Source organism: Varanus komodoensis, unplaced genomic scaffold (assembly GCF_004798865.1).
Source record: "Varanus komodoensis strain SLA01 unplaced genomic scaffold, ASM479886v1 scaffold25, whole genome shotgun sequence".
Lineage (NCBI taxonomy): Eukaryota > Metazoa > Chordata > Lepidosauria > Squamata > Varanidae > Varanus > Varanus komodoensis.
Window position 1 is genome coordinate 5,851,301 of NW_025335661.1, and position 23,212 is coordinate 5,874,512.

The 23,212-nt window shown below is 40.7% G+C and overlaps 1 protein-coding gene and 1 pseudogene across 1 annotated transcript in view; both read right to left on the reverse strand.

The window, feature by feature from the left end:
* Positions 1–21,455, reverse strand: part of EPHA4 (EPH receptor A4) — a 178,848-nt gene extending 157,393 nt beyond the window's left edge. The window contains exons 1-3 of the mRNA XM_044432888.1: positions 21,365–21,455; positions 18,093–18,160; positions 11,150–11,813 (exon numbers count right to left, since the gene is read on the reverse strand). Coding sequence (XP_044288823.1) covers positions 11,150–11,813; positions 18,093–18,160; positions 21,365–21,455 — 823 coding nt within the window. The remainder of the gene's footprint in view (positions 1–11,149; positions 11,814–18,092; positions 18,161–21,364) is intronic.
* On the reverse strand, positions 3,607–3,750 carry LOC123024869 (annotated as a pseudogene).
* Positions 21,456–23,212: the final 1,757 nt, after the last annotated feature.

Below are 23,212 nucleotides of genomic sequence, written 5' to 3' on the forward strand. Positions count from 1 at the left end.
GATATAGTTGGTTTAGAGAAACTGAGATTAGAAAAAACTGAGATAGAAGCAGTGTATCCTTGGATGCTTTAACCAAAAGGGGAGCCCTAAATTTTAATCCAGATCTTCAGTTATCCCAAATAAACCTTGACTTCTTCAAATGTAGCTGTTAGTTCTAAGGCTTTTTGCTTAGGGGAACTCATCAAAGGGAAACGGAGCTGCTTTCAAAGCCCCATCATTCAGGGGAAAAGAACAGTCAAGTAGGAAAATGTTAATCTTAAAGTAAGCACATCTCTCCCCAAAAGAAGCCAAAGGACAAATCTCTCCAGCATGGGCTGCATGTTAATCAAGCACCAGTCCTGTCCATATTTACCTGCCGTCAATATTGTGGGAGGAAATCAGTATTCTGTTTAACCTCTGACCCACTGGAACTGAAGCAGACAAAGAACCAATCTGGAGCCACGGGAGAGCGTAGCCAAATGGCAAACGGCAGGGAGCCGATTGTTAAAGTGACATTTGGCTCTGGAGCCGGCAGCTTCATTGGGACAAACTGTTATTCTCTCAAACAAGGCATGAAGAGATAACACCATAAAATATGAACAAAATGGAACTTGCTTCCTTGCCACTAAATTGTTAGCTTTATGGGACTTCATGCTGAACAGTATGAAAAAAAATCCAATTTGCTTTGAAGCGCGTTAGTCTAACATCCTAATTATTGTTTACATTGCCATTTGACTTCTATTAAGAATTGAATAATTACCTAGCACTTCATAGTTTAAAAATACAAGCAAACAGGATTATCTGGATAATTAAGACATTGTAGCTTTGTACTACTGCTGCATAAAGTATCTGAGCCAATAAGTGAAGTTATTGTTATCAACGGACATTTCAGACAATACCTTAAGTATTTTTAAGCACCTAGCAATCTAAAGCTTATACTGGAAGTAATATCGGAGTTGCTTTAGAATAGTTCAGCTTTGTCAAAAGTTATTTAACCTGGATATGAATACACAGTTTGCTTCTTTCATTTTTCACAAGCCTCTTGTTGAGTTATCCAGCCTTCAAATGTCTTAAGATTGAGAGTTTTGTAACTCTCAAACATCCCTCATCACCTGGGTCCAGCCTGATGCAAGAGCACCTGAAGGTATATGAAGCCATGGTGGGCTGCTGAGTCTCATAAACCAGTTCACTGTTTGAAACTTTTTAATGGGATTTTTACACATGCTAGGGAACTGCTGCATGAGTGTAGATTGGTTGTAGGAGGTAGGAATGAGGTTCCTCTGAGTAGAGCTGAAAAAATCAATAGGGAACAAAGGGCTCTTTTTCTTCACTTACATCTTAGGGACCTCTTCTATTGAAGTAGAATGATTGGAAAAGTACAGTTTTATTACTTATTAAGTATCATGCACCAAATGTTGGAAATACCTGGCTGACTGGCATTAAGCCAGGACAGGTATTCCCAAGCACCATTAAGGTAAATCTGAGCATTCTATGAAGCCAGAGATTGTGCAATTTCCCACCAAATCTCCCAGCCCAACCTCCAGATAAGCATAGGAACCACCTGTATTAAAATGAACCAACCAGCATTCACGACAAGAATTTCAATCCAATGGGCATCTGCCATTGCTACCTGGTCAGCAAAGCTATAAAAGGAGACACCGCCATGCACTCAGGGTTGATCGCCATTTGGCAGTGATCAAACTTATTCTCAAGAATAAATCATCAATCCTCTCAATTTTGTTGTGCTTAATTGGGCAGAGCATGCTAAGTCTGGATCCCTAGTGTCCAACACTATGACAGCTCTCATGACTAAAGTCAACAAAAGGAACAACCATTGGTTTGTTAAACACTTTTGATAAATTCACATATAAAATGGCTGCAGATGATCTTCACATAAAAGGAGTCACTCACTACCTGAATTCAAGTTATGCTGAGGAAGAGCTGCTTAAAAACTACAATGCACAACAAGGTGTGCAAGGAGAGGTACCCTGATTTGTCTCCCTTCTCCATGCACTTTTCTCCTAACAGTAAAACCCACTTATTCCCACTTCATATGTGAACAAGGCAAATGTGTGTTTATCAGACACAGTTACCCTGCATGTCTAAGCTGGCCTTCAGGAAGCCTTATTTTGATCTGTTACTTCGGTCTCTTGAGGTCAATTCATATATTATACATTTTGATATAAAGACAAATACTAGTGTTGAAGAACAATGTAAAAAATGTCAGGTAGGAATGACTATAAGAAGAACTGATCCGGCTTTCCTCACCCTTTGATCTTTTCCCACCATCACACTGTAAGCTCCTCGGGAACAGGAAACATCTATTCCATTTTCTCTGCCATTGCAAAATAATGTAGACCACTCTTTCCATCTCCAGTATTTACATGGAGTCCATCAGTCATCTGTGGATAGGCCCTGTCCTGCATTAATGTGAGATGAATTGAGGCTGCTGCAAAGGATGGCATATAAATGTTTTAATTAAATTAAATTAAATTAAATTAAATTATTAAATTAAATTAAATTATTGAAGGAATCTCATAGACTCCCACACAATGCCAAATTGTATGCATTGTTCCTCTTGTTCCGGTGAAAGGAATCACAGTACACCTCCAGCTAGTGTTCAGTAAATCTGTTGATGACATCAGGATCCACTTCAGATCTCTCTGCCAAAAAGGAAGTTCCATGGCAGCCGTGAGAACCAGAACACTCCTGGGCTGTTTCTGTCAGAGCTTGAACCCAACCTCCATTAGTGGACAGTGGTAGTTACTATAGCAAAGCCACTGGAATGCTGTGGCTAAACCCCACAAAATCCTGAGACTGGGAAAAGTGCAGTAAATAGAGAGGGATGGAGGATGCCAGGCAGGAGTGTCAGGTTCTATGTCATTTATAATATTATAGATGTACTGAATTATAAGGTATCATATGCTTCAAATGTTTTGGGGAAAGGGCAAGAAATATATACTTTAAGCAGACCGGAACTGGAACTAAGGATCAACAAGATACAATTGAGGGCTGCAGGGAAAAGGAGGAGGAAGGAGCTCATTCCCCAAACTTGTTTTCAGTAAGTCACTCAGCTCTAGGTCATTATTATCATCCATAATTATTTCTAGAACAGTGTCTATGACCATTACAGAACATCAAGGAGAATCTGGATCCCTGCCTTAGGGAGCTTGTACTCAGGACTGGCCCAGCTATTCGGCCAGTGAGACAGCTGGCTCAAGAAGCTAGGGTTGGGTGCCAGAACTTGAAAGACGGAGGTGTGTGTGGAAAATGGCCAGCCCCGTGCCCTCAAAGTCACCTGGCCACCCTCAGGCATGGAGGAAGGTACAGTTCTGCCACCCAGTGTTGAACTAAGATTCAACTACTGGTTTACACGAAGGATAATGGGGTGCCACCTCGTCCTTTACATGAGGTACTGAATTCTGAAGAGAGGCGAGCATCCACAGTTAGGGCTTCTACTCACAGTTCCTGGATTTCTAATCACAGTATCACGGGGTAACTAAGAAGGTCACTTTAGCAGATTTAAATGCTGTGATATGATTCCAAAAAAAACCATAACCACAAAGAACCCAATCATGCATATTTCTTTTTCTAACCTATTCCAAAGTATCACCCTGTATAACTTTGAGCAGGTCTTCCTAATATTGTATTCTTCAAAGCAAAAATGATGAAACTGAAGCTGCCGTACTTCAGGCACATTGCAAAAGATAAGACTCACTAAAATGAAAACAGATACTACACTTGATCTTAGCCAAAAGGCCGAGAAGACTCACTAAAATGAAGATCGTGCTAGGGAAATTTGAAAGCAGAAGAGGAGCAAAAGCTACTATGAGATGAACTGATCCCATAAAAGAAGCCACCACGTTGCATTTATAAAAACTGAGCAAGACTGTCAAGCAGAGGAAATTTTTGGAAGGCATTCATTAATAGGGTTGCCATAAGTCATAAATAATTTGAGTTCATATAATAACAAATACTGCATTATTAACTGGGAGCACTGTAGGAAAAGAACAAATTGTAAACAGAAATGATATTAAATAAATAATAGAAATAAATTATAATTTCAAGGCTGCACATTCTTTGACTGGCACATACCAGTTTTACAAAGGACTAGTTTTGCAATGCTTTTCATGGAACAGCATTGCTTAAAAATTAACAATTTTAAGAAAAACTCACAAGATGCAGCTTTACAAACCAGAAGGTTTACCTAGCAGATTTGTGCATGCCAGGGAAGCAGACAGTGTCAGGACTGCTGCAAGTATTACTGGTTATAGGTTCCATGATGAAACAATCAGTGCTAAAAAAAATTGTTAGCTGTATTCTGCTTTAGATTTTATTTCCTGTTCTACTTGTATTTTATGGTTTATTTTTCACCTCCAGACTGCCCCAAGAAGTGGAACCTCACTGGGGTTGCTAAGGGGGCCACCACGGTTTCATTAAAAAGAGGAGTAAGAACTTGAGTTCTTGGGGCTTTTCACAATGCTGCGGATGAATTCACCCACAGAGCCTTGCAGCAGAGGCCAGCAACTATTTTAAAGGACCAAACTATGGTGGGTGGGTGCTGTGGTTTGTTGTGATATTTATTTATTTACATAAGGTTTTTGTAAATGGTTCGATTAGCAAGAGATAATGTGAATCCAGGCAGCATGAGCTCTGTAAAAGTGAAACAGTCCATATACAGGTTTGCAAAACACAACAAGTTACAGCCTGCTGAGACTATTATGGGCATAGCCAAAATGTTGGCAGCATAACCACAATCCACTATGTCTTAATTAAATATGTGGTGGGTTTCTGTGATCACAGGACCCCTGTAATTGATTAGTTGTGAGTCCATTGATTCAGCAGAAAAAGCACAGAAAAAGGCAGGGAAAGTTACCAATTGCATTACTACATTTATAAGCGGACAGGTAGGAAAAAGAGCGGGAATTAGGCATGTACCAACACCATTTTTAACTGAAGAAGAGAAGTATTAAAGATGCAGCCTTTTAGAAGGTGAGTGTGATCTCCTAACTTGTCTTTAAAAAAAAAAAGATTTCTTCAGACTAAAAATTAATTCTGAAGGCTGAACCAAAAACTGAAGCCAAGCAAGAGGAGCCCTGTGGTATTCCTTAATCCTAATAGCCCTTCCAATTATACTGGGAAGCAAATGGTCTCACATTTCCTCTGATGCTGCTCAGGAATGAACCAGCACTTTTGCACGTTTCTTTGTTGTTTTAAACCTCTGCTTAATTATGCCACATGGCCTGACACTCTGCAGTTTACTGCTCTGTGAAATTAACTTTGAGTTAAACGCTAATTGCACATCAAAAAGCTTTGTGTGCATATTCACAGGGGGCAAAATATCTGCCCTTTACTGTTACTTTAGAGAAAATAAATCTAGCATGGATTTTGGTCTTGATTTCATACTGTGGATTTGTATGATACAAAATGAAATATGTGTTTTCCTCTTTGTTTCTTAAATCTGTTGTATACATGCTGCATGTTATTGTTTAGATCAATAAAACTGTTGGAAAAGCTGTCTAGAGCAAGCCGACAACAAGATTCAGCCAGAGTCCTAACATATCCTGCAGGCTTGGGGGATAAAAGGAAAAACTTTAATATCCCCCCCAAAAAATGTCTGTGCTTGTATGTGATCCATAGTCTCCTCTGAAACATTTTATTTTCTTAATTAGAATAATAATTCAAGTCATTGCTTTTCACAGTAATTGATATTATTATAATCATATTCAGACATTCTATATTTTGAATCTCCATCCCATCAGAGTTATGTCTGCACAATACAAGCAGCGAAACATAACTGTCCTTTTTTGGAAGGGACAGTGCAATATAGTTCCTTGTTAATTTGCAAAGAAAAGTCAGGATATTCCCTCTCTCATCCACTTTATCATCACTGCCCCACACTATACCCAAGCTGAATTATACTCAGTGTCACTTTGTTCTTTTTCAGAACTTTTAAACACAGGAAAAAGTGCATACCTGCAGTGTGAATATTTAACAGCGATGTAATACACAGTAGGTAGCTCTTTCCCATAATCAGGGAAGGCTCCTAGAATGCTTTTTGTGCATGTGGTAACAAGCCATACTCACTGTGGAAGGACTGGGCCACAAAGGGAAACGCTGTGCAAATATCCCACTCCCTGTCTTTTAAACAAAGGGCTTAAATAAAAATGGAATTGATTTGCATGAAATCTCACTCTTTAGGATCTGCATAATACACAGAAGGAGCTTCTCCTTGGGACTTTCCAAAGGAAGCGCTTATCTCCTTTGTGAAAGTGGGAAATGGGTGGGCTACTTTGCATGAGGGTGTATACAAAATATGCAAATGAGGAATCTGCTGCATGCAAAAGGCAAACTGGCAAGACAGCTGACAATCCTCCATTCACAGGGGAAACTTCTCCAGCCTCCACTGGGAGTCATGAGAATGAAACCAACATGTTTGCTTCCCAGGGAGGGTGAAGCAGTTCTGAATATTCATAAAGTGACCATTTAGTCATGGAAGTGTTAATTATTTCCAGCTCATGAAACTATGTGACCTCACCTGCTCCGGCAAAGGCTATCAAAAGGAGGAAGCATAATCATATGAAATGAGAGATTTTCATCCCACAAGCTGAAAGTCCAGCAAGGAGGGGGTAAACAAGAGGGGAGGGAGAGAGAGAAATTCAAAAGATGTAAGGACGGCTGAAGTCTTCCTTTATCTTGTCTCCTCTCAAGATAAAGCAAGACTCCTTTCAATAAAGACCTGAGATCAGTGAACCATAGTATTAGACATAGATAAATAACTCAGTGACAGCCACACTGTGTTTCTAGGGCAAATCTTACAAGTTAGAATGCTACATGTCATACCCTAGCGGTGGATAGTCTATGTCGTGTTCTTAAGCCTGGGATAAGACTAGCCTCAGGTTCATGCCAGTTCACCTTTAAAAGGAGAAAAACTGCAATATTTTAGTGGAGAATCAGAATCCAGACGGATAAATCCAGCAAGAAATCAGTACAGTACATGGCATGATTTGACATTATTAATTTTACTTTATACAGTAGAATAATTTGGTAATTTTCACTGCAAACCTATACTTCTCTACTCAAAAGTAATCCCCACTAAGTTCAGTGGGACTTGTCTGGGAGGATTAGACGGAGGATTGCTGTGTTTTACACACACATGCACCAGACAATCTTCAGCAGCAATCAGAATCTAGTTTAGAGATCAAATGATGTTGAACATTTTGCTTTTCTGGATTCATTCAAAAGTTAATCATGAGCAATGCAATACAACAGAAAAATTAAAACTTCAGGTTAGGATTGCTTTTATGCACACAAAATAGGGGGTTTGCATTTTTAAAACTGGTCCATAGAGAAAAAGAGGTGATGAGCTACTGTTTGAAGCAATGGACAATTCTTGCACTCCTGAAACAATAAAAGAATTCTGGGCAGCTAAAGAGATAGGGCATTTAATATGAGCCGAGATATTGAGACTCAAGCATCCTATGGTAGGACTCAACCATCCTATATGGAGAAATTCCAAATATGGTAAAAGGAAGATGTTTCAATGTCACATCTAAACCCTGTAAGATGTTCTGCCAATTGGCCTTTGGAAAATTCTTCTAATCAAGAAAATATATAAGAATATGAAATGCTGAACTCTTGCAATAAAAATATCTGGATTTTATGGTGCAGCAACATTAAATAGCATACATAAAATTTAACTTTCCTTTTTCACAGACAGCATCACAACAATTACAAAGGGCTAAAATTCTATTACATGCTTGATTTAGCACTTTCTTTGCTTTTTCCATATATTACATCTACTTACTTGGATAAAGAAATTAGCTAACAGAAATCAAAACCAGATTGTGCTAATGTGTAACAAAACAATTTAAATCACAATGATATATGTTAGCAAAAGAGCATCAGGCAATGGCTATTTTGTCTTAAAGCAGTAATTACCTTAGCCTTGTAAAATGTCTCAAGATAAGGTAATTTCATGTTTCATTAATAATATTTTCCATGCACTTCTTTCCTTCCAAAACACAATTCTAGTGGCAAAATCAAGTGTACATCTCTGACATTTCTCCTTGAAACTATAGAGATACAACTTTCAACCAATGGAAGGTTTGCCATGAAAATGTTAAATTTCTGAAGCATGGAAATGTGTAAGAGACTGTACATGGGAAAATTTTGGAATTCTGCTTATTTCTGTTTCACTGCCTTTGTGTGACAACGGCCAAGTGTCTGCAGAATAATTTTCTTTTGCTCTTCACACTCAGCAAGCTCAAGGTTCTGATAACCCTAATCATATTCTTCTTACTTAACACTCAGTTGTTTCATCAAGAAGCAGAATAAAGAAAGAGAGGAAAGAAAGAAACTAGCATACAAAAATCTACCCTTCCATTTCAAAAAGTGTATTTCAGATCTGAAAACTGAATGACTTGCAGCTGCTTTGGAACCACAATCCAGGCATCACCTGGTAGACGCAACATGTCTTCTTTTTTTAAAATGCAATTTACATATCTGCAGGAGGAGACAAAGCCTAGAGGAAATGTCATTTGGTCCCCAAGGTTCTAAAGACTCCAGCAGATGAGCAGTGTTAGATCTCTGAACAACAGGGCACCCTCTGCCCTGTCATCCGCCCTGCCCATTTTTGCCCACCAAACCTTTGTGGAGCTTTTAAGATCTTAATCAATCTTAACTCTGACCTCTGGAAGATGGATGAGGAAGTGGGTGACCCCTGACCTCTCCCTGCATTTGTCCTGCCGTGGTCAGCACACTGGAAAACAATTGGACGAACCCTGTTCATAATCGTCCTAGTCCTGGTTTAGTGTCCTTTTATAAACTTTTGCAGACTTGTGATGGCTTTCTTCTCTTACTCTTGTCTTCCAGCGTAACAGTTCCCATCTACCCATCATATGTGATTTATGACAGCAGCACATTTTCTGAGCCATAATGATAGCTGATAATGAAAAACAAGTTAAACTTCTGCAAGAGCATCTAAATCCCAGGTCATCTATTCTACCTGCAAGCTAACAAGGAACACACTTTGGATTCACAGAGACTGTCACGATTTCTAGTAAAACCTGAGCTTTGGGAATATAGTGTGTTTTCATAACAGTTTTGTCATGGAATAGGAGAGAGGTATAACATTTTATGAGAAAATCATAAAGAACTGATAAATAGACTTTAAAATTGCTTTACTGGCTTGCATTCTCTTCATGGAACCTTAATCGGATAGTTTTAATATGAAATACAAAGAAGATAAAAGGTTTCTTTCTCCCCTTTAAATATAATATCATCAAGAATTGTCTTTAATTTGAGGTGTGAATAATCAGTTCTCACAAGTCCAATAAAGCTTATAAAGAGTCGTTAGGCACTTTATCTAAAGTTATTGATTTTTATTCTTTTGTCTACCTACACTGTCCTTCTCAGTTCCAGAGCATCACAAGTGACTTCTTTTGCACAACACTGTTGTGTAATGCCTGTTGACATTTGATTAGATAATAGTGTGTGGGTCATTGAGAAAGGAGTGCTTTAATTCTGCATCAGTCAGCCAATACTGCCCTAATCCCCCACTTTTTTTTCCTGCAGAATGCATTCTCTTTGCAACAGGCCATGTCCTTGTTTTTCCCCATTTCTAAATAATCTAACTATATGAAAATGAAACAATATCAATAATTGTTGTTTATATACTAGGGAAAATAATTACAATTAAAAAGTCCTAGACACAGACACTATCCAAACAAACAAACAACATAAATTCAGCATGACATTTACATATTGGTACCAATTTATCTGTTCTTGACACATAAAGGTTTCTGAGCGCCTGCCCATTCCAAGAGACAGAATAATTTACTCTAGACATGGTGCCCTGTCATTATTCTATTCATTTTTCAATTCTCACTCCAACCCTTCATAATCGTGTTGCCAATAAAAGATGCTCATCCCACCCTTCCTCCACTGACATTCATATATGTGATGAAAATATGGCATGAAAGGAAGACGTTTGTTTTCAGAGCTGACTTCTGTCAACCCTTCATTTCAATGCATATTAATGAACTTCAGCATTGCTCATAAATGATCATATAAAACAATTGTGCTAGAATATTTTTTCAGATGGGACAACGCTGCTATTTCATACTGGTTTCATAAGAGGCAAAAGAATATTTTTGCTCTGATTCAATTTTTCTCAGCAATTTTTAATTTAAATAATTAGTCTTAGCAAAATGTGATTAAAACATATCAGTTGCAGCATCACTGGGCCCAGCTCAATCTCTTCATTTTAGCAATACATACAGAAAACTTTTTTTTTTTTTTTTTGGTGTGGTCAAAAAAGCCATTAGAGACTTATCCAGGGCATTTGACTACAGGGGTAATCAAGTTCATAATCAGTAATAGTCTGCTTATAAAATCATGATAATGTATAACTAAAATCACAGGGTCTCACAAAGGAGATTTCTTCTTCTTCTCTCTTCTCCTTTCTTTAAGATAAGCTGCCTTTTATGGAAATTTAATCCCTAATTTTGCAGAGGATAGGAAAAGGAGGAGGCAAACAGATGACTTCTTGCATTTCTTAGAGTCTCCTAGCACGCTCCTTTGTAATGGAAACAATGGAGACTTTTTGAGAAATAAAGATATTTCACAAAAGCAGGCACATCATGTAGTCAAGGATTATTTAAGGCAAAAACTCTCAAATGAGACACTAAAAAGTGACTTAAGGGCCTGAAGAATAAAACAAAACAGCTTCTGCCTTCTGTCATGAAGGAGAACTGACTGCTGCTGCAGCAGCATTTGTTACTGGACTAAAATGTTCTTGCCATGACACACACTTGAACATTTCTTTAAAAAATAGAAGAGTGGAAGTAAAAGAGCACCCATCCCTTTAAACAATGAAGGCTCAGACACATTGTCATTCAAACATGAGTGGCAAGATTCAAGCCAGTTCTAATCTACTCTCTGATGGCAAATGTGTTTTGCCTTCTGTTGATTACAGTGGTGCCATTTCTTCTGTCAGTATTATGCACTCAGTCCTGCCACCTGGAACTACCAGGCTCTCTCATTAGACCTCTCTGTCCCATTGCATCCCACAGAGAATACTAATTACTGGCTTTATTCCATTTGCTCTCATCTCTGATTCAATTATATATACCCACCCTAATGAACTTCACAATGCAGTGGGCCCTACCTTGGCATTCTCCATTACGTTCTTCATACCCAGCATTGCATAGGCAGTTGCCAATGGGTACCAGCCATTCACCATCTGCCCCACAGTACATTTTTGGCACATCCTTCTCCTCTGAATTGTTGACACATGAACCACGAACTTCCACCAGAGAAGACGTATCAGCCCCAGTGATCGTATCTGGAAACTGAGCCAAGTTGCGGACTGTCAGTGGACACTTCTTGTAAAAAACACGGACAGACACCAAGGCAATGCAAGCACCTACATCCTGGAAAGCCAGATAAAACCCTTTCTTGCTTAAGGGCCCCACGTCACGTATCTCCGTATTGAGCTTCATGATTCTGTCACCAATGTCCACCTGTGTGAAGCTCTCATCAGCTGCAATAGTGTCAATCTTGGCAAACTGGCTCTCCCTAATAAAGCGCTCCTTATCGTTGCTTGACTCATAGTAGTAGAGGTTAAAAGTCTCTTTGCAAGTCCCCATGACACCTGGCAGGCTGTTGCAGTCTCTTAGTGTGAACTTGATTTCAATATAAACCCTCTGAGCCCCTTCACGGGGAATCCAATCAGTTCGTAGCCAATTGTTCTGACTTGGCTCCATCACATTGCAGACTTGATATGTGCGGATTGGAGTATTTTTCTCATCCATAATGCTCACTTCCTCCCACTGTGAAGAACCAAAGGGACAATTGTGAAATGTGATAGTGTGAAAAGCACAATCAAACCTTCACTGGAGAATTCAATTCGCGTTCCCCAGTCAGTTTCATTTATACCTCCTTACACAAAAGCCATTAATTTCAAGCCACAAAACAGGTTGAACATTGCAACAAAATAAAGCTGCATACTAGGAGAAAGTAAGCTTTTAAAAATGGCATAGTTTAAGATCAGAGAAATAACATTTTTCAGATGATTCAAAGAAAATGTATATTTGACAACTATCTTCCTTGTTATTATCTTCTGTATAACATGTTCTGAATAGGTCAGACTCTACTGGTAAAAGTCTTCTAAAACCAAGACTGTAAAACCTGAACAAGTATTCTCTCCTGAATACAAATGTTTAAGCAAGATGTAGAAACTTGTCCAGGCTGTATACACTATCAATGACACAAAACAAGATTATTTAATACACATTCAGGTTGATAGAACCAGTCACTGCAAAAACAGATTTTTGTATATCATTTCTGAGTGTTTGCAGGACTTTGCCTACATGTTCTGTGGAGATCATAGCTAAGTGACAATACACATGTTGTACATGCAATAGGTCCTAGCTTTAGTTTCTCACATTTCTGGGAAGGGTCAACATTAGAAAGTAATGAACTAGTTAGATTAGCAATTTGACTCTTTAAGGATGCTTTCTAAGTAGCCTACATAACATCCCTGAAATATAGGCCAGTATTATTATCCCATATTAGGAAGGGAATGGGAAGGGGCTGTGGTTGAGATTATGCCTTGAGATTTGTAGCTGAGGATCTTCCACCACTAACTTTAGCTATTACACTGTATCAGATCACTGTTTCTGTACCTTCCTTCTGTTGTTCCCCTTTGGAGTGGTTACAACAATCTGTTCTCAACTAATATTAATTATGTTATCCATGGCACAGGCTGAGCACAGGCCACATCTATGAAACATGTGGAAAGTGACATGGAGATCCAAGACCATTTTAAAGCTATAGCAACAGTTAAGGCCCTGTTCTTCCAAATCAAAGGACATTATATATAGAAGCCACCCTTAAATTATGTCAGTGGAAGTTTGGCATAGTTAATTTATCTAACTTGCACCACCAGTATTGCTTCAAGACGTTCTACCTTCAGACACCTCAAGACAAGACAAGACAGTTCATATTCTTGAAGAACACTAACAGCAATACAAGCGATGTCTCAAAGATCGCTGTTGTCTAATCGAGGTATGTCCTTATTCTTTTCAGTTGTTTAACCTCACACACACATATTCTCCACACTCAGCTTGTCCAAAAATGAAGACCTGAGTGAGAAAGAATTTGATTCTGTATCACCATGCAGTGTTCCAGCAGGAGTGTGATGAACACATCATAAAAGAAAAGCAGAGTGGAAGTGGTCAATAAAAGCTTTGAAAAATGTTAAATGAGATTATGTTAATCACATGACACAGAAAAGAAAACTACTGCTGGGTCTTTTTCTGTCTCTTCTTTTGGAAGTCAAAGAAGAATGGTTCTGCTGAATTAAGGTTCAATAATGGAGATGGGTGTGCCGCCCATCTATGCAAAATAATAGCTAAATTCTAAAATTCTTGTCTGTACAATAAGTTCATAAAGAAAATCAAATAGTGCTATGATGTAGTTTCAGGACTTCTTAGTTACGAATGTGCTTGTGAAAATGGATATTTTGAAAGTCAGCCTATACTTTAACAGATTTTGTTCATATGGGCTAAAGTTTAAAATGTATCCAGGATATCTGGACTTGTTTATAGACTTGTAGCAGTCAAGAGTCATCAGAGTCAAGAGAACAATATTTGATTTATTACCTAGAGATACTGATGAATTAAGAAGGGGAGAGACCAGATACATTTGCATGACACAACCCAGCATGGGCAACTAGCCACAATGCATTGTTATACAAACCAAATCCAGAGCACTTTTTTCGGGTGACTTATTTTCCAGGGACAAACCACCCTGACAATGCATCACTTGTTCTAACTGCTGTTTGACCCACAAAAGATTGTTGTGTCACCCAGACTCAGACAGCAAAATCATCATGGGCTGTGAGGATTGGCTAGTGAGCCCTCAGCAAGAGCAGCACACCCACCGGCCAGTCTTCATACTGTCTCCATTGCTGCAGCTGCGACAACCTATGTCCAAGCAGTGCTTAATTTCTTTAGCCCCAGAAAATTGAGTAAATGAGTTTATTTTTTAAAATTATCATTATTACTGCTGGTGTGTCATACATGCACCCTTACAGCTGTCCAATGCATGTAGCCTTAACTGGCTAATTTTCTTAATGTTTTAGCTGTCAAAGGAAGCAGTGAAATAGGGTAGGTAACATACATGGAAAATGACAAGGTGCGACTGCACAAAGGCTAATTTATGCGTGATGACCATCTAGCAGTTGCTAACTGAAAAGCAGCAGTGAGTGCTCCAAACTGGGTTCACTAAAATATCTACCCTTTCTGAACTAGCAGGAGACTTAGGGAACGGTTGACAAGGTAGAAGATACTGAGAAGAGTTAGTTCAACACTTAAAATCTAGAGGATTACATTATTAAGTGGAAGCTACTGCCCCTACCGCCACCCTCAAAGTACTTATTTGCTGCTTTCACAGTCCCACCTTTTAGGTGCTTTTCAGCTGTGCGTTGGCCATACCGACTGTCCACAAATTTGCCTAAATGCAATCTCACACTGTCAATTTCCATATAGGTTACCTACTTCACTTTACTGCTCCCTCTAAGATCTGAAACATACATGGAAACTGACCCGGAAAAACTACACATATAGGACAGCTGTAAGAGTGCAATTGTACAATTGTCTAACAAAAAAATTCTGCAGTGCTCTGGGACTGAAAAATAAATCCCACTCCAATTGTGCATTTTTAGTTACAGAAACCCATGTGCGTGTACACATGTGACAAACAACAAGAGATAGTCAGTGGAGTATGGAGGGGGAGACAAGACAGGTTCTGCCACAAAGGGACACTAGTATACCAGCTGGAGGACCAAGGTAAAGGAGGACAAGAATAAGCCATGTTGAGCCCAACTGGTAGTTGGGCAAACTGAGTTGTTCTTCAGATAACCCATATTGCACAGCTTATTCAAAGGATGGCCTGGCTGATGTTTACACATCCATTATGTCAAACTGGGTGGGTGGTAACAGAGTCAACTTGAAAACTACCAGTGTAAAATGTGAACATTATGTGAGCTTATACAGAGTTCTTCAACTGGCATGAAATGATTATTATGCTACAAACCTGCCCTTTATTATCCATCATTTTAATTAGATTATTTATTAGAATCTGTGCAAGAGAGAGGGAAATAAGAATTGTCAGCAGGATCTCTTTAATGTTTGCACAAAAGAAAACTCATCTTAAGAGGGTTGTCCCCAAAGTCTATTCAAGTCTATGAAAAGACCACATCTACATGCAGTGGGTCTCTCTAAAAAATACCTCACAAGGTCATTTCTGATTTTCTTCCTTTTGATTTTGGATGTGTTTTTTTGTTCGTGTCAGGTAGGTATTTACCTCAGTATTACAGCTAAACAGCTGAATGCAATAAAAATCACATATTTCCAACTATTATAAAACATGATGAGTAGCAGTAAATGTTTTGTCAAAAACAAACTTTTTTTGGCTCTTCAGCCTTTTAAAGCAACCCTTCCCATGGTTTAATAATCCACAGTAAAGCATTCCAGACTCAACATTTTCTTTCAACTGTGAATTTTAAAGGTAAATCATTAATTAAATTTATAATGTAACACATTCATTCCTCTAGGGCTACTATGGATTTAGTAATAGCTCTATTCACTGTTAAAGTGGCCTATTTTTATCTCCGATGTCTTATATTAATGCATAAAATACTTCACACTTCAGGAATGACCTGTTCTGGATCTATAAAAATGAAGGCTTTGCAACATACGGTGAGTTACACGCAGTATAAAAGGAAGCAGAGATCAAATTTGAAGGCAATATCTTTGACTGTTCTTGAATGGAGAAGAAGAGAGTAATGAGGGGGAGGAAAGGGGGAGAAGCATTGTCTCCATTGCTTTGAAAGAAATATGTAGCATATGATTTTTTTAAAGGGTTTGCCACGCATTCATGCAGACACACTTGAAAATCCTATGCCCTCTTGATGTTTTTCTCTGTTAACTCTAAAGAACACATGCCCTTTGGAAAGCTGCTCATACATAACCATGCTATGTTCCTTGTGAAGCCTAAGATTTTATGATGTAAGTTAAACTTGCATGCATGTTTACAAGAATGCATAAATGCACATCTAGCAAGTGATTATTAATATAATGATTTTCTCTGTTGATCCATTACATTACTGATGTACCCAAAATGAAGATATTTGAATCTACAGAAGGGTTGCCCCTGGGTACACCAAAAGAAAGACAAATGGCTTGACCTTTCCAGGGTATAGGATTAACTGGAATGCCTGACTCTCACTGAGATAAAGCCGTACCTTTCTCCACTGTCAAAAGATGAGGGCAATTGCCTGCAATCAGCAGTGAATGTGTGCTGTCTGCACTGCCAGAGGCCTGCCAATCATTCCTTCTTTCTTGGAAAAAAAATGGTTCCAGGGACAGCACAGTGGGCATAGGAGGAGCACAACTTGACTGCAGTCAAGTTCAGGCAAAGCAACAATAGAGGCAGGACAATACCCAATTTTCCCATGATAGGCTAATTCAGAGCTTATGCATAATGCATCACTAAATAAACAGCTTCACATTCCTTCCTTTGCCACTATTTCTTCCCCTACCCCACCCCCTTTTATTTTTTTTTTTTTAATTACAGGACCAAGGAATGTTAAACTACACTATATTCCATTAAAACAGCGACGGGATCTCCTTTTGTGGTTTGCCTATAGCTGGTAATATTTCAGGACTTTGATTTGTAATTATTTGGACTTAGGCATGCATTGTTTGCCTTTAAGCGAAGTAAGAAGAGGTTTTCATTTAATTTTAAAGGGATTTGAGTGTATTTGAATGTCATGAGACTACTATTTGCATTGCTGGCTTTTTTCCCTCTGAATTTGATCTTAATATCCACCCTATATGTGTGGCAGTGAAAAAGAAGGTTATGTTTTACTTAATTAATCAGATTCTTGATCTTATGACCTGCTGAGTACTCTTAGTTGCCCAAAATATAAAATGATAATTTTGGTCTACTCAGCAGTTTCTCAGCACTGTGGACTGGCTGCATGCTATTTGTCTACAAATCCATTGCTAAATTAGGAGTGAAGGTCTGCAGATAGCTGACTAAGCTGAGATTCCAGTTCTGTCCCAGCATCTAAATCTGCAAATGTGTTAAACATTCACCATTCACCAATGGATTAGATGAAGCTCTTGTTCTGCTTCTCTTTGCACAATACACTGCTGCCACCCCGCACCCAAAAGCAGACAATTTGACCGATGTAAAAAAGATCCCAAAAACCAAAACCTGAGGAAGCCCTGTGAACTCGAATATTAACTCAGAATGTGTGTTTTCTCTCACTAGGAAATAAATCTATGAAATGACTGTGAATGCACATCTTTTGGATTGTTTTAGGTATACACTAATCCCACTAATCTGAGAACTGGAAAGTGGTTATTCTAAATATAACCCTATTGAAACATTTAAGTAGATCTTTGGAAATTTTACAGTGCCTACACTGCCATTATGAAATGGAATATAATTGCCTAACTTTGTGTGTAAGCTGGATGCTTTGATTTTCAATAGAGTAGTTATATATAACAATAAATATTAATGTGATTAAAATCTTGAGAAGATACAGGACTAGATTTCCATTCGATCACCATACTTTGTTTTTTCTTTTAATTGTAATAGATGTGTCTCAGGCTACAGACTTGTTCATCCTTACCTTGAAGTAAGCCCCAGTTTATACAGAGAGATTTACTTCTGAGTGAACATGCAGATGATTATCCTATAAGACTGAAATCTAAAGGCTCACTTACAAATAAGTAAATCTCATTGAACTAAATAGGATTTACATCTGAAGAAACATGCTTAGGAGTCAGCTCTATGTATCTCCTCCTTGATCAAACTTCTGATTATATGTCTCATTCCACTCGTTATGGTTCTTTCATGATGGAGTTATCCATGGGGAGTATAAGATTTCTTCAACAAAGTGTAATTCACATCATGGGCCATGGAAGAAATCTGACCTTCTGCCCACAATCAACAATAAATTGAACCATTAGGATTCATCATAAACTTAGAAATATTTTCTTTTACCTTTATGATTAGATAGAGATTGAACTTACCCCTCCTTCCAGTGGGCTTGCTATCCACCCAAGTTCTCCCTGAACTGATCTGGAATCCAATAAGGTAACTGAAAATGAGGGGGAAACAAATAAGTACTGTGTTTCAATTACTGAAAATTAGGCTGAGTCTTCAAAAATGTTACCTGACTGGTTCACAGTCATGAGGAAGAATATCTGAATCAGATGTTAAAAGTCTCCCTCCCCAATCATGCCAAGACAAACATGGATTTAACTCTAAATTGAAACACCCATACAAACAGCTGGCCTGATCCACAAAAGTTTCAGTGAAAAACTTGTCTACTCAGAAGTAAGCTCAATAAGACTTACTTTCGAATAGATGGTTAAATCCTACTGACATGGATAAGATTTAGTCTATGTCAATGAGTTTTTTCCTTAAGTGCAACTAACATTCAATGAATTGGGCCCAAAATCTATACAGTTCACTTTCAGAGTGTTCAGAGTGTGTCATATAGCTTGGTAACCTTTACAGTGCTTGTACAGGATAAGACAATTTTAATATTCCCATATTGTAAACACTACTAAGGGGTTGGGGTGTAGGCACAAAGGGCACCTAATAATTCTATGATTGAACTGAAATTTGAACTCAGTACTCATCAGCTCAAAGCACAGTCTTTGAAACCCTGTGCCATGCAACTTCAGGACAATCTTCCAAAGGCAATTCCCCTGGCCATTTTAACACCTGCCTCCAAAGTGGGTCAGTTTGTGGTTTTAAATAAATAAAGTGAAGATAGTGAAGATTGGTAAGATTCTGGCAGCAATTTTATTTATTCTTTGATTTTATGTAAGGTATGCTCATTGGGATTAACTCAGTAGGGAAGATATGAGTCCATCCATGCAGTATGATAAGTATGTTTAGCACTGCAGCCTTTGAAATCAAGGAAAAGGCTGAAGGGACAAGTGAACAATATACCTGGAGTAATGGTGTGTTTAACATAAGCCTTTGATAGGTAACTGAAAAGTAATTTCATTTGCTTTCTAAAAATGTCCTTGTTTACACCACTTGTCACTTCTCCTTATGAAATCCTTAGGAATATGTCACTGAATTTCAGGAGCAGGTGCGGTTGGTACAATTGGGTGTAGCGATGCCAGCCTCAACACTGCATTCAGCCAGTTGTGCTCCTCTTTCCATCTTCTTCCTGCTTGATGACACTCACAAGAAAAACAGGTTGTTTTCTTGCTTTTTTTATAATCTCTTTCCTGCATATGAAAGACTGGATGCACAGAGTAAGTTGTAGGGAGGAGGCAGTTCTACAGGAGGCAGTTCTACAGGAAACAAAGCAGCGGAAGAGGGAAACACAGAGTGTTTGGCCCAGGGTGCAATTTCTGTACCTCTTTAGGTTCCATCTTGAACAGGAACAAGAGCTCTTTGTGTGTGTGTGTGTGTGTGTGTGTGTGTGTGTAGGAAAAGTGAAAAATGATGCAGATTAAATTTAAAGGATGCTAAGCCACATTCAATGAACCTCTCAGCTGCTTAGGTTCCTTCCTCCACACTCTCCCATGGGTAGAGGTCAGTTTGCGAACCACAGCTTCTAAATGCACCATAAATTAGGGTTTTAACTATAACAAATGAAGTGGGACATCCTTTCTGGAACTCAGAAGCTGTATTATTCAATTTGATTTTTATAGCCTGTGAAGATAATTTGTAATTTTTGTGTAAAATACTGGAGCTGTTGGTATTTCCTCCTGCTAAAGACTGAGAGCTCTAAACAGGATCTATTTTGTAAAACAAAGAGAAGAGGTCTTTTCAAACTAGCCCTCCATTTCTGCTCCACAAAGGACAATGTTACAATGTTGCAACCTTTGAGATCATCACAAAACAAGCAAATGAGACATGTGGCTAAACTGCTGATGATGGAGATAATGCAAAGCAAGACAGGAGGGTAGGGAGGTAAGAAAAATGGGGGAGGGGCGTAAGGCTGCTAAAGCAGCCAGACACTAGCAAATGAATGAGAATTCCTTGCTTCTTATTTTCAAGTTTAAACTGCTCCTTACTTGCTTTTGTGTAATGCGCTAGATGATTTTTCCGGTCCCTGACCAGGTTGTACTAGGAGTTACAGGGCCAAATTACGAACAGCCCGACTAAAACAAGTGCTTGTGTCCGGGGGGGGGGGGGGGCGAAGGGCATCGGTCTTGCGCGCGCGCGGGGGAGGACGGAAGGGGCGTCCAGGTGCGCGCATGCACACCCTTTCCTGTCACGCTGGTTTATGAATATGTAGAGACCACCTAGACACATCGTGTACACTAGGCAGGCATCGAGTAAAAAGTGTGTGCGTGCGTGTGCGTGTGCGTTCGCGCGCGTGTTCCCGATTATGCAACCACAGCCTTACAAACAACACGACCATTTGTCAATCTCTGGGGCTTCCTTGCCCCCACCGCCTCGTCAAGACCAAGGTCAGGAAGGTATCAGCCCAGCCGATCCCCCAGCTGCTGAATCCAGCAGCCGCAGCGCCAAGCCAGACGGTGGAAGAGGGATGGCGGAGGACAGACACGGCGGAGCAGGACGGCTTTGAACTTTAGGGCAGGATTAAAACAAGCAAACACCCGAAACGTCCGAGTGGACCTCTTCTCTCTGGCCCCACAAGCGAGGGGGGGGGGGCTTTTTCCTTTCATTCAGCAATGTCCTCGCATCGCCAGGCTGGCTCAGTGGAAATCCAGGTCAAGCTCCCACGCGGTTTTGCGCCGCCGCCGCGCGCACAGGGGCTGGCCGAGCGCAGCAATGTCACGTCTGCAGTAGATCCAGCTGCGAGATCCGAACGAGCCGGCCGGCCGCCTGGCCGGCCGATTAAGCGAACCAGCCTTGCAGCTCCAAACTTTACCCCCACATCGAGTGGCTGGGGGCAATGGAAGGAGGAGGCGAGAAGGAGGAAAGCGATGTGCCGAGCTAGAGAGCTTGGATGCAGGGCGAAGCGCCTACCGAAAGATCTTCGGAAAGGCTCCCCTTCTTCCGCGCGCTCTCTCCCTCTTTCTCCGGTAGCCTGACTTTTCAAGCAGTCCTCCACAGAACGAGCTGTCCCTTCTGCAGGCGAATGGGCTGAACTTTACGAGCTGCCCTCACAAGTTGCTCAGCGCTGGCCCAGAAGCGCGCGTCCTGGCACGGTCTCGGGGACTTCCGATCCCTACCACCCGCACTCCCAGTGACAAAAAGAGGGGGCGCAGCAACAGCAGTCCCTCAAGCCACGGAGGCTGCAGCTCCCAGAAAACAGGGGAAGAGCTTGGGAACGGTCCGGGGCCCCCACCCCTCTCCCACTCACCTTCATTGGCCGGATATATCCGGGAGCCGGTGACCCCCTCGCAAATCCCAAAAAGAAGCGAAAAGACGGCGAAATATACAATCCCAGCCATGGTTTTTTGGTGCCAGCGCTGCTCTAGACTCGTCTATCCCAGTGGAATAAATGCTTAAATTGGGAGTGCAGCAGGCTGTAGACATTGCCAAGGGGGCGGGGCGGGCCGGTGACGTCCCGACGTCCATCAACGCCGTGCGCCTGTCGGAGCAGCCTCTTGCCAGTCAAAGCCGGCCTCCTCCCGCCTCCCTTTCCCCGAAAGTCACGCCCACTCGCGGCTTGGCTCCGCACCTCTGCTTCTAGTTCGCCACTTCGTCTCTCGAACTCAGCCGTTCGGGGCAAAAGTGGCTGGGACGGGCTGCGCTCTCCTGCTGCTTCCCCGATAGGTCTCGTCGCCGGGTGTAATAGGAAGGGGCTTTGCCTGCCTTGGCACTGCGCGGCGCTCGTTTTTAATGAATGACCTGCCTTCCCTGCCCGGTTCGGTGAGATTCCGAAGTCCCGGGGCTTCTACCAAGTGTCCTGAATCTAATTCCACTGGAAGGAAACGATTAGCCAAGGTTGCTTTGATGCAACGAAATGAGCGGCGTTCCGCCCCTCCTCCCCCAGTTTTACATGGGAGGCTTGAGTAATGCGAACAATAAACGAAAAGCACCAACTTTTTATTAGGCATTATTCTTATTAGTCTCGAACGAGGTGTATTATGTTGAAGCCTGAGTAATAATTGCGGTAGTGCGCCTGCTTGCTTAGTGTGCGTGGTTTAATTCGGACCGAAGCTCCATATTCAGGGTGATCTTTCAATTAAAAGTGTTCCGTAATATTCGAAGGGAGGGAGGTCTTCCAGGAAGGACAACCGTGGATGGGTGGATGGATGGATGGATGGATGGATGCATGAATCTGGGGTTTAAAATAAAACAAACTCGTACCTTCTTCCATTTTTCTGAATGCGTGTCTTTATTCGTGATCGCTCATGAGAAAACACAAAACAAAGTTTTCGTAGAGCCTGTCGACAATATGGACTAATTTAATGGGCTCTTCCTTTAATCCAGCTTAATAATAATAATAATAATAATAATAATAATAATAATTTTTAAATCGACATGCATGGGGCATCCAAAGGAACGGGAAGAACTTTTGATAAAAGCGCAGGGCGCTTTAAAACGAGAAGCAAGCTCCTTGAAGAGCCGTCTAGTCCTCTTCTGCGGGGGGAAAACGGGGAAAAATTAATAATATGCGCAATGGTGATCTCGTTTTGCTTTCCAGATCCGCAACATCCAAACGGATCTCTTTGGAGAGGATTCCTTGGAGAGATTGTCAAACCCTCCTGCTAATGCAGGCGTTGGATGAGTCGGTTGTCCAGGGACAGTTCCATCCCCTCCTCTGGGCTCTTCCACACTTTTCAAACAAATTCCCACAGCTCAGACTGGAGCTCGTCCTGTCCGTTCTTTACCTAGTCCAAGAATTAACGCAGGCAAAAGTCCGCGACGCCCGGGAGGATGCAGGCACACAGCTGAGAAGCCCGCCATCACCCCTTCGTTTGCTAGCTTTCCCCTTGAGCGCATAGGAATATCGGCTTTTTCGTTCTCCCAGCTCTGTATTGCTCGGCTGGGACCACCAAAAAAAAAAAAAAAAAAGCGGGGAGAGACGGAAGGAATCTCGCTGCATTTCATTCACACAAGGTGGGGAGGGTGGGAGAGCGAGAGAGCGAGAGAGGGAGAGAGAGAGAGAGAGAGCTCGGGCGCGCATATTTCCAACATAAACCAACAGTGCCATCTCCTGGGCAACCGCTTGGTGAAGAGATGGTGGACAAAGACATCAATG